General features: G+C 40.8%; 1 protein-coding gene across 1 annotated transcript; it reads right to left on the reverse strand.

The window, feature by feature from the left end:
* Positions 1–3,230: 3,230 nt before the first annotated feature.
* On the reverse strand, positions 3,231–10,705 carry tnfa (tumor necrosis factor a (TNF superfamily, member 2)). The gene is made up of 4 exons (XM_061908317.1): positions 10,432–10,705; positions 10,303–10,330; positions 10,160–10,216; positions 3,231–4,047 (listed from the first exon to the last, which is right to left on the reverse strand). Exons 1-4 carry the CDS (start codon positions 10,600–10,602, stop codon positions 3,587–3,589), a joined length of 717 nt encoding a protein of 238 aa, XP_061764301.1. The 5' UTR covers positions 10,603–10,705; the 3' UTR covers positions 3,231–3,586.
* Between the last annotated feature and the right edge of the window lie 2,028 nt (positions 10,706–12,733).

Raw genomic sequence — 12,733 nt, forward strand, 5'->3', positions numbered from 1 at the left:
AAAGCCTGCACGTTGGAGTTCAAACCAGTGGACGAGAGGGTAGCCTCCCTCCGCCTTATGCACCAAACAGCAGTTCAGAGTACCCACCCTTTTTGGGTACACTCGAGGGAGTACTGGAAAGTGCTCCCCCGGGTGATTTCCTTGTCCTACTGGGGGACCTTAACGCTCATGTTGGCAACGACAGTGAAACCTGGAGAGGCGTGATTGGGAAGAATGGCCGCCCGGATCTAAACCCGAGCGGTGTTTGTGCTCTTCACGGATTGTGCATAACAAACACCATGTTCAAACATAAGGGTATCCATATATGCACTTTGCACCAGGACACCCTAGGCCGCAGTTCAATGATCGACTTTGTAGTTGTGTCATCGGATTTGCGGCCTCATGTTTTGGACACTCGGGTGAAGGGAAGGGCGGCGCTTTCTACCGATCACCACCTGGAGGTGAGTTGGCTGCGATGGTGGGGGAGGATGCCGGATAGACCCAGCAGGCCCAAGCGCATTGTGAGGGTCTGCTGGGAACGTCTGGCAGAGTCTCCTGTCAGGGAGAGTTTCAATTCCCACCTCCGGAAGAACTTTGAACATGTCACGAGGGAGGTGCGGGACATTGAGTCCAAGTGGACCATGTTCCGCACCTCTATTGTCGAGGCGGCTGATTGGAGCTGTGGCCGCAAGGTTGTTGGTGCCTGTCGTGGCGGTAATCCCAGAACCCGATGGTGGACACCAGCAGTGAGGGATGCCGTCAAGCTGAAGAGGGAGTCCTATCGGGTTCTTTTGGCTCATAGGACTCTGGAAGCAGTGGACAGGTACCGACGGGCCAAGCGGTGTGCAGCTTTAGTGGTCGCGGAGGCAAAAACTCGGACATGGGAGGAGTTCGGGGAAGCCATGGAAAACGGCTTCCGGGTGGCTTCGAAACGTTTCTGGACCACCATACGCTGCCTCAGGAAGGGGAAGCAGTGCACTGTCAACACCGTGTATGCTGTGGATGGTGTTCTGCTGACTTCGACTGCGGATGTTGTGGATCGGTGGAGGTAATACTTCAAAGACCTCCTCAATTCCACCAACACGTCTTCCTATGAGGAAGCGGTGCCTGGGGAATCTGTGGTGGGCTCTCCTATTTCTGGGGCTGAGGTTGCTGAGGAAATTAAAAAGCTCCTCGGCGGCAAGGCCCCAGGGGTAGATGAAATCCGCCCGGAGTTCCTTAAGGCTCTGGAAGCTGTGGGGCTGTCTTGGTTGACAAGACTCTGCAGCATCGCGTGGACATTGAGGGCGGTACCTCTGGATTGGCATACCGGGGTGGTGGTCCCTCTCTTTAAGAAGGTTCCAACTATCCTGGAATCACACTCCTCAGCCTTCCCGGTAAAGTTTATTCAGGTGTACTGGAGAGGAGGCTACGCTGGATAGTTGCACCTCGGATTCAGGAGGAACAATTTGTCCTGGTCGTGGAACTGTGGACCAGCTCTATACTCTCGGCAGGGTTCTTGAGGGTGCATGGGAGTTTGCCCATTCAGTCTACATGTGCTTTGTGGACTTGGAGAAGGTATTCGACCGAGTCCCTCGGGAAGTCCTGTGGGGAGTGCTCAGAGAGTATGGGGTACCGGACTGTCCTATTTTGGCAGTCCGCTCCCTGTATGATCAGTGTCAGAGCTTGGTCCGCATTGCTGGCAGTAAGTCGGACACGTTTCCAGTGAGGGTTGGACTCCGCCAAGGCTGTCCTTTGTCACCGATTCTGTTCATAACTTTTATGAACAGAATTTCTAGGCGCAGTCAAGGCATTGAAGGGTTCCGGTTTGGTGGCCGCGGGATTAGGTCTCTGCTTTCTGCAGATGATGTTGTCCTGATGGCTTCATCTGGCCGGGATCTTCAGCTCTCACTGGATCGGTTCGCAGCCGAGTGTGAAGTGACCGGAATGAGAAACAGCACCTCCAAGTCCGAGTCCATGGTTCTCTCCCAGAAAAGAGTGCCATCTCCGAGTTGGGGAGGAGACCCTGCCCCAAGTGGTGGAGTTCAAGTACCTAGGACTGTTGTTCACGAGTGGGGGAAGAGTGAATCGTGAGATCGACAGGCGGATCGGTGCGGCGTCTTCAGTAATGCTGACGTTGTACCGATCCGTTGTGGTGAAGAAGGAGCTGAGCCTGAAGGCAAAGCTCTCAATTTACCGGTCGATCTACGTTCCCATCCTCACCTATGGTCATGAGCTTTGGGTCATGACCGAAAGGATAAGATTACGAGTACAAGCGACCGAAATGAGTTTCCTCCACCGGGTGGCGGGGCTCTCCCTTAGAGATAGGGTGAGAAGCTCTGCCATCCGAGAGGAGCTCTAAGCTCCTCCACATCGAGTTGAGCCAGATGAGGTGGCTCGGGTATCTGGTCAGGATGCCACCCGAACTCCTCCCTAGGGAGGTTTTTAGAGCATGTCCATCTGGTAGGAGGCCACGGGGAAGACCCAGGACACGTTGGGAAGACTATGTCTCCCTGCTGGCCTGGGAATGCCTCGGGATCCCCCGGGAAGAGCTAGACCGAGTGGCTAGGGAGAGAGAAGTCTGGGTTTCCCTGCTTAGGCTGCTGCCCCCGCGACCCGACCTCGGTTAAGCGGAAGATGGATGGATGGATATATATATATATATATATATATATATATATATATATATATATATATATATATATATATATATATATATATATATATATATATAGCCACATTGGGTTAAAAAAAATTGGCCGGGGGCCGGGCTATATATATATATATACATTTATATATATATATATAAATGTCTGCATTATTTATATATATATATATATATATATATATATATATATATATATATATATATAGCTCGGCCCCCGGCCAAATTTTTTAACCCAATGTGTCACCTGAGTCAAAAAGTTTAGGGAGCCCTGGTGTAAATTGTTTCATTACAAACTTGATTTCACTACCCCTTCTTGTTCTGTATTACTGTATTTTGTGTAGGGCCATGACATTTGGCAACAATCTTGACTATGTATCCGTATTTCCTGTTAACTAAGTGCAGCTCAGCAGCCATTGGTTTTAAATCTTCCAACACAACACCGAGAGGAAAATACCACCGGTCACATGTAAAACACAAAGACATTTTTAGAATGTAGAAACATTTTATTTTATCATGTGTTTTTAGTTTGTTTTTTTTGTTTGTTTGTTTTTTTAAAAGGTGTATGACTGCAGTTGAGGGTTTGATTTCAAATACCAGACATATCTTGACGAACTTTCTGTTAAAATAGATAATTTATTGAATGGTGGATCCATTTCTGTATAAATACTGTTTCAATAAATAATGATGTCACTTTCGTGTTGTTCAAATGATAGAAACACACAAATCACAAAATAAATAAATAATAAATAGACAAATACCTAAATAAATAAATAAATCATTACACTAGCGGGGTTTTAAACTCCGCTAATATCAGAGGAGGAACAATACAGTACATTAATAAATCACCTTGCAGGGAAAATTCTGCTATTCCACACGCGCTGCCTTGTTAAATCCATCCGTGAAATTCGATAGCCTTCTCCATGTTCTTCCACATTTGGCTCCGCTCGTCTTCATGTTGTCTCACAAGGCAAACACACCAAAGAAAGTCTTTGCGGGCTCTTCCTCGAGGTTGGGCAACATCTTCTCTGTCACGGTCTTCAGCCTGTCTCCTTTATCTAATTGAAACACGGCTCCAATGTACACAGCAGAGTACCAGTGGCCGTCTTCGTCGGCATTCCCGCTCGCTGTTTTGGGGCAGGCTGTGCGGACGGAGTGAAGGATGGTCTTGTATTGGTCGCTCCCGGACGAGCTTGACCAGCGCCTCACTCTGTGGGTCAGGTGGACCATCGGCTTGGCGGAGGTATCCTCGTTGACGCCGTTGTCACAACTGACCCGGAAAGACACTTGACTGTAAACAAAGTAGAGGCCCTTTTGAGGGATCACAATCTCGTTGTTCTTCAGTTCCAGTCCACCTTGAGAGTGGGTTGGGTCCACGTTATTCATCCACTCCACTGAGGTCTCCATGTCAGGGTTGTACTGCCCTATAGGGAGATCATCATAGATTAATGACAGTTAAACAGCTGGACCAGTAATGTGTTGTGATCTGGTTGTCCCATAATACAGTGGTTCTCAAATGGGTGTACGCGTACCCCTGGGGGTACTTGAATGTATGCTAAGGGGTACGCGAGATTTTTTTAAATATTCTAAAAACAGCAACAATTCAAAAATTATTTATAAATATATTTATTGAATAATACTTCAATAAAACTGTGAATAGAAATGCAACAATGCAATATTCAGTGTTGAAATGTGTAGAAATCTTATAATTTAATCTCTTGTTTATTTTTCAACACGTTTTTAGTTATTTTTATATCTTTTTTTCCAAATAGTTCAAGAAAGACCACTACAAATGAGCAATATTTTGCATTGTTATACAATTTAATAAATCAGAAACTGATGACATAGTGCTGTATTTTACTTTTTTATCCATTTTTTTCAACCAAAAATGCTTTGATCTGATTAGGGGGTGCTTGAATTAAAAAAAATGTTCATCACTCAAAAATGGTTGAGAACCTCTGCCATAAGAGAAACTAAAAAGAACAATGGATTGCTCTAAATCACGTGTCAAACTCAAGGCCCGGAGGCCAGATCTGGCCCGCCATAGCATCTAATGTGGGTTGCCACGTAATTTTAAATGCTACGCCACTTCATTTGATGTGGTCTCCCTGCACATAATTTTTTGGGGCTGTCAAAAATTAATTCTTGAATATTTGCTCTTCACCTTGACTAAAATTTCAAAACAAGTTATCAATCAATCTGTTGTATAAATAATATATATAGTAATCAAAGAGTTGCCTTTGCCAATCATGCAACGAGGCTTTTATACATTTATATTTGATTAAATTTACCGTTACAATCGGCCTTCTGAGGGCAACCATACTTGAGTTTGTCATCTTTGCTCTAAACCAGTTGTGTCAAAGTCAAGGCCTCCGGGATGATATTTAATTAGTATTAGAACCGGCCCGCAGGCCACAGCCGCCCGCTGCTGTTTTGCACACACCAGTACTCTATCAGTGTTGGCGCTATCCATCCATCCATCCATCCAATCGGGCGGAAGGCAGGGTACACCCTGGACAAGTCGCCACCTCATCGCAGGGCCAACACAGATAGACAGACAACATTCACACTCACATTCACACACTAGGGCCTAGTAATTTTCAAAATGGGGTCCCCAGGGACCCAATCAAGTCATAAAAATGGGGTCATTTTTCAGTACATTTTTGGGGTCCCACTTTTTTGTAACCATTTTGAAAACAAATTCTAAATGTATGCATTATCCTGTTATAGCTCACATTCTATACTGTGTTTTGGAAAAATGTTGTCATAAACGTTAATTAATATATTTAAAATAATGAAATAAAATAAAACAAATTGTTATGCATATGTGAATGTATTCAGTTATAAACATGTATTTATAACTGAATACATTTATTTAGATCCTTCATTGATCTAAACTTTAATGCTGCGGGTATTTTTTTCTATAGTTTTATCATAATATTTTCAGATTGTGTTTGTTATATTTTTGGCCAAAGTAAAACAAAGAAAACAATCTGAAGTTGTCTTTATTTTTGTGTTTTAATGCCATGACTGTAATAGTCCGGCCCGCGTGTGCACAGATTATCCCCCATGCGGCCCCTGAGCTACAATGAGTTTAACACCCCTGTTCTTAACAGTTCACAAATGCTCTTAAAATGCTTCGGTAAATGTGTTGAAACATGAATGCATTCTTAAAATGGACAAACACTTTTCAAGCATAAAACACACATTGAGAATGCCAATAAGAATGACAATAAGGAAGGTGTTGGTGGGGCTTCTTTCAATAGCTGTAACTCATTATTACTCAGGGTTTCCGCGGATCCTTACAAAGCATAAAAACGAAATGGATTTTGCGACAATTAAGGCCTGAAATGGCATTTAAAAAGCATTGAATTAGATGTCCACAGGCTTTTAAAAAATCCATGCGGTGAAATCACCCAAGCCGTTAGCTAATCAATCACACGTCGGCGATTAAAGGAAGGCAGCAATTAACTGTGCCAAATTTCTTTGGCGTGCCCAACAAAGCAATTTCTGCTGTTGCCACCACAACTAACGCAGCTGCTATCTCTACAGCAAAATAAAGGAATAAAAATAAATGCTCAGTGTTGTGAGCCAATTCTAATTCAACATAGAGTAAAAGTTGTTGTAAACTGTTCAACTATTCAAGATTATCATTGCCAAAAGCATTCAATTGCGTCTTAACAGACAGTTGTAAGCTTTGACAATAGAAACTATCTGGGCATTACTATTAGTATAGTACTGGGGTCAGCAACCCGTGGCTCTAGAGCCACATGCGGCTTTTTAGCGGCGCCCTGGTGGCTCTCTGGAGCTTTTTCAGAAATGTATGGAAATGGGAAAAAAAATGGGGTGAAATATGTTTTTTGTTTTAATATGGTTTCTGTAGGACAAACAGTACACAAATCTTCCTAATTGTTAGAAAGCCCACTGTTTAATATGTCTGTGCTTCACTGATGAGAGTATTTTTGGTGAGCGCCGTTTTGTCCTACTAATTTCAGCGGCCCTTGAACTCACCGTTGTGCGAACTGTGACTCAACAGTTTGTTTACATGTACAACATTCTCCGACATTGCCACAGAAAAACTTGTTTTATGCAACTCCTTCCTTGTCTCATTTTGTCCACCAAACGTTTCATACTGTGCGTGAATGCACACAGGCGAGCTTTGTTGATGTTACTGACTTGTCTGGAGTGCTATTTAGGAATATTTGGTCACTGCATGACTGCAAGCTAATCCATGCTATCATACTATTTAGGTATGTACATATTGCGTGATTATGCCTCGTTTGTTGGTATATTTGAGATCATTAAATTCCTGTACTTGTGTCATCTGTGTATTTGGTTTATTTTTGTTTTGTGACACATTGTCTGCATGTACTATTGGCTACATTTCTGATAGTTTTTTGTGCGACAGGTTGTTCCAGACCACAGCAAACGTTACCCAGCTTCCAAAGATTGTGATAAATTAATTAGAAGAAGATGGCCTTCCGTTTCCTTTAACTTGGACACACACATCTATACCTTTGGCCATTCGAAGACTGTCATTTCCAGGAGTTATCTCACCCACTGAGAAGTTTTACTCATGTTGTCAAAAATGTGCAGAATAAATATTACATTTCAACATTTCTGTCAACGAATATTTGCATCAGCCTGCGACACATAGTCCTTTTGATAGTAGGCTAATACAGCTAATCAGCCAGTCATTGTCATGTGTTGACATTTTTATAACATTTATATAAGTATTTTATTTTTTTGCGGCTCCAGACCGATTACTTTTATGTATTTGTGGTCCAATATGGCTCTTTCAACATTTTGGGTTGCCGACCCCTGGTATTGTAAATATATGGGCATTCTTTTTTTGTTTTACTTGTCATTAAAAGGTATTAAAAAACTACATTTACTGATACCTGCAGAAACCCTTTGACTATTAGTTATAATTTACTAAAACAAAAGTAAATTAAAAGTTAGCTCTGAGTATTGCTTTTAACTTGTGGTGGTGTGAAACGATAGAAATATTAATAGATTATTTGTTTTACTTTTTTTTTGTGCTTCACTGATGAGAGTATTTTTGGTGAGCGCCGTTTTGTCCTACTAATTTCAGCGGCCCTTGAACTCACCGTTGTGCGAACTGTGACTCAACAGTTTGTTTACATGTACAACATTCTCCGACATTGCCACAGAAAAACTTGTTTTATGCAACTCCTTCCTTGTCTCATTTTGTCCACCAAACGTTTCATACTGTGCGTGAATGCACACAGGCGAGCTTTGTTGATGTTACTGACTTGTCTGGAGTGCTATTTAGGAATATTTGGTCACTGCATGACTGCAAGCTAATCCATGCTATCATACTATTTAGGTATGTACATATTGCGTGATTATGCCTCGTTTGTTGGTATATTTGAGATCATTAAATTCCTGTACTTGTGTCATCTGTGTATTTGGTTTATTTTTGTTTTGTGACACATTGTCTGCATGTACTATTGGCTACATTTCTGATAGTTTTTTGTGCGACAGGTTGTTCCAGACCACAGCAAACGTTACCCAGCTTCCAAAGATTGTGATAAATTAATTAGAAGAAGATGGCCTTCCGTTTCCTTTAACTTGGACACACACATCTATACCTTTGGCCATTCGAAGACTGTCATTTCCAGGAGTTATCTCACCCACTGAGAAGTTTTACTCATGTTGTCAAAAATGTGCAGAATAAATATTACATTTCAACATTTCTGTCAACGAATATTTGCATCAGCCTGCGACACATAGTCCTTTTGATAGTAGGCTAATACAGCTAATCAGCCAGTCATTGTCATGTGTTGACATTTTTATAACATTTATATAAGTATTTTATTTTTTTGCGGCTCCAGACCGATTACTTTTATGTATTTGTGGTCCAATATGGCTCTTTCAACATTTTGGGTTGCCGACCCCTGGTATTGTAAATATATGGGCATTCTTTTTTTGTTTTACTTGTCATTAAAAGGTATTAAAAAACTACATTTACTGATACCTGCAGAAACCCTTTGACTATTAGTTATAATTTACTAAAACAAAAGTAAATTAAAAGTTAGCTCTGAGTATTGCTTTTAACTTGTGGTGGTGTGAAACGATAGAAATATTAATAGATTATTTGTTTTACTTTTTTTTTGTGCTTCACTGATGAGAGTATTTTTGGTGAGCGCCGTTTTGTCCTACTAATTTCAGCGGCCCTTGAACTCACCGTTGTGCGAACTGTGACTCAACAGTTTGTTTACATGTACAACATTCTCCGACATTGCCACAGAAAAACTTGTTTTATGCAACTCCTTCCTTGTCTCATTTTGTCCACCAAACGTTTCATACTGTGCGTGAATGCACACAGGCGAGCTTTGTTGATGTTACTGACTTGTCTGGAGTGCTATTTAGGAATATTTGGTCACTGCATGACTGCAAGCTAATCCATGCTATCATACTATTTAGGTATGTACATATTGCGTGATTATGCCTCGTTTGTTGGTATATTTGAGATCATTAAATTCCTGTACTTGTGTCATCTGTGTATTTGGTTTATTTTTGTTTTGTGACACATTGTCTGCATGTACTATTGGCTACATTTCTGATAGTTTTTTGTGCGACAGGTTGTTCCAGACCACAGCAAACGTTACCCAGCTTCCAAAGATTGTGATAAATTAATTAGAAGAAGATGGCCTTCCGTTTCCTTTAACTTGGACACACACATCTATACCTTTGGCCATTCGAAGACTGTCATTTCCAGGAGTTATCTCACCCACTGAGAAGTTTTACTCATGTTGTCAAAAATGTGCAGAATAAATATTACATTTCAACATTTCTGTCAACGAATATTTGCATCAGCCTGCGACACATAGTCCTTTTGATAGTAGGCTAATACAGCTAATCAGCCAGTCATTGTCATGTGTTGACATTTTTATAACATTTATATAAGTATTTTATTTTTTTGCGGCTCCAGACCGATTACTTTTATGTATTTGTGGTCCAATATGGCTCTTTCAACATTTTGGGTTGCCGACCCCTGGTATTGTAAATATATGGGCATTCTTTTTTTGTTTTACTTGTCATTAAAAGGTATTAAAAAACTACATTTACTGATACCTGCAGAAACCCTTTGACTATTAGTTATAATTTACTAAAACAAAAGTAAATTAAAAGTTAGCTCTGAGTATTGCTTTTAACTTGTGGTGGTGTGAAACGATAGAAATATTAATAGATTATTTGTTTTACTTTTTTTTTGTTGAAATAATGTTTTTTCTGATGTCGATAAGGTTACGGGGAACAAAAATAAATTCATAAAATGACAATTTGTTCCGATGTTATTGAAAAAAAAAATATGCCAAAACATCGGAACTTTTGCTGCAACTTTCTGAAAAAGCTGCCACGAATTTGGGCCTTTTTAGGCTGCAACAATCACAAGACCGTTATGTTTATTGTGAGCATTACATGACCCTCAATTAAAGACAACTGATGGAGGGTGTACCACAAACCAAGCAAAATTCTACAGTACAAGGTTTATTGACATTAGGCTCTTACCTGCTAAGTGAATGGCAGCTCTTAAGTTGGAGATTTGGCGCAAGGTATGATGAAGATCTGTCAAGGACAATAGAAGTGAATTTATTCGACACATTTTGCTTTGTATTTAACCTGTCAGACAAACTTAAGAGAACTATTCTTACCAAAATGGTCCTCCTCCAGTCCAGGTTCCTGTTTTAAAAAGCGAGAGAGTTAGAGAGTGTAAACCAGCAGGACTCACTTCGGCCCTGAGACATTAAGGTTCTTTCAAGAAGTCCATATCTTGTCCGCACCTTGGTGTGTCGGTTGAAGATCAGCACAGCAACAGCAACAAAAGCAAGGATGAGCGTGAAACCCACAAGGGCCACGGTGAGCTTGGAGCCGGGTTTGACGTTTAACCTTGCGGGGCTCTTAGCTTCTGCGTCAACAGCAGTAAAAACGGCTACTTTGCATTCACCTTCCATTATTCTGAATGAGGGAAGTTAAATCTCTTTTTGACAGTTGTCTTCCTGTTGAGACTCTCTCTTGTCGACTGTCTGAGAGCCCAGAGCAGCTCTTTTTAAAACTCTTTGGTCTTCAGGGGGAAGTCCGGTGATGTCAGATGTGGAGATTTGAGGAGGAAGAGAGAAAGAAGTGACGAGGAACTTAGACACTCCTACACACACTCACATCATGGTAATCAAGTAATACAATCACACACACACACAGGATAGATACACACTGACACAGATTCAAACACGTGGAAACAAAAGTTAAACAACCTCTTAAAAATGTCAACAACAAAGCTACCTCGGTTTTTGTTAGAAATTCCTTCCAAAATGAGTAAATTTTTCCAGATGAAATCATGTAAATCCAATAAATTTGTCCCTGATACCCAGGAATATGAACACAAAATACAAGTTTTAGAGAATAATTTGTTTTCCATACCAAAAACAATGATATAGAAATGAGTATTTAACATCACTTTTACCTTTATGGAAGACTCTTGCTCAAGGATAATTTTTCAGCGTCAATTTTCGTCTAAAACTAAATCATAGGAAAAGTGCAGCACACAAAAACCGAGGTTATTTACGTATTTTGTAGTGCATTGGTCGTAGTCAAATGCATTGGTTGTAGTCAAATACATGGAAACTGGCGGTGGGTGATACTATGGATCAGGAGTGTCAAACTCAAATACAGAGTGGGTCAAAATTTAAAACTGAACAAAGTTTTGGGCCAAGGTTGAACAAATTAACTTCTTAATAGGGACCCAAACAAGTTATGTATTGCATATTGAACAAGCAAGGCTTATATAACTTTATAGTGACATGCAAAATTGAGTTTCAAATAATAATAATAATAATAATTTAAAAATATCAGTGGCATATCAAATGAAATTTTAATTAAAAAAATGAATGCTTCTTTTCTATTTGCAGCCTTCAGGGGTACATATCAAAATAAACGTTTTCCACAGGCTAATAATAAATTTGAAAATAAAATAACAATAATAAATTAATCAAAGTTTCAAGCCTTGAAGTAGCAAGAGTAGCATGAGTTATTGTTAAGTTTGCTACACTGATTTACTTTAACACTGAATATGGAACAAGCAATGCTTATATAACTTAATCGTGCAAAATAAACTTTGAAAAAACAAACGAAAAAACATCAATGGTATATCAAATAAAATGTCAATAAAAAATGTAATGCCTCTTTTCTATTTGCAGCCTTCTGAGGTAAATATCAACATTAACTTTTTTCAGAGGCTAATAAATTAGAAAATTAAAAAACAATGATCAACCATTCAGGCCTTTTTACTGCTCAGTTTGCGACACACTGATCTAATCTGATGTGCACAAGTCAGATACCTGCCATCTTTTCTTGGATGCTAGTTCATTGAGGTGGGGGGGTTGGGGGCACGGGGTTAGGTGGTAGCGGGGGTGTATATTGTAGCGTCCCGGAAGAGTTAGTGCTGCTAGGGGTTCTGGGTATTTGTTCTGTTGTGTTTAAGTTGTGTTACGGTGCAGATGTTCTCTCGAAGTGTGTTTGTCATTCTTGTTTGGTGTGGGTTCACAGTGTGGCACATATTTGAAACAGTGTTAAAGTTGTTCATACGGCCACCTGTGTGACCTGAATGGCTGTTGGTCAAGTACGCCTTGCATTCACTTGTGTGTGTAAAAGCCGCATATATCATGTGAAAGGGCCGGCACGCTGTTCGTATGGAGGCAAAGCGGACGTGACGACAGGTCGTAGAGAATGCTAAAGGCAGTGCCTTCAAGGCACGCCCCCAATATTGTTGCCCGGGTGGAAATCAGGAGAAATTCGGAAGAATGATTACCCCAGGCGATTTTCGGGAGGGGCACACTGAACTTCGGGAAAATCCCGAGAAAATTGGGAGGGTTGGCAAGTATGAGTATTAGCGGTGAATGCTGTGGATAATAATACCGACTGGCCAGCTCTAATCTTAATTTGCTGTTGCCCCAAGGGCCAAATGAAATTACACGGCGAGCCAAGTTTGGCCCACGGGCCAGAGTTTCACACCCATGCTACAGATTGTTGCATGGATCAGATACCAAGTAAATACAGGACTAGTTGATACTGATGCTTATTGTTTTAAAT

This window comes from Nerophis ophidion, linkage group LG08 (genome assembly GCF_033978795.1).
Source record: "Nerophis ophidion isolate RoL-2023_Sa linkage group LG08, RoL_Noph_v1.0, whole genome shotgun sequence".
Lineage (NCBI taxonomy): Eukaryota > Metazoa > Chordata > Actinopteri > Syngnathiformes > Syngnathidae > Nerophis > Nerophis ophidion.

Excerpts from the sequence above, each read along its gene's own strand:
- tnfa (XM_061908317.1), bottom strand. The coding sequence starts at position 10,602 with ATGGAAGGTGAATGCAAAGTAGCCGTTTTTACTGCTGTTGACGCAGAA. Across the intron at positions 10,217-10,302 it reads ACTGGAGGAGGACCATTTTG|ATCTTCATCATACCTTGCGC; the intron begins GTAAGAATAGTT and ends TGTCCTTGACAG. Across the intron at positions 4,048-10,159 it reads AGCTGCCATTCACTTAGCAG|GGCAGTACAACCCTGACATG; the intron begins GTAAGAGCCTAA and ends ATCTCCCTATAG.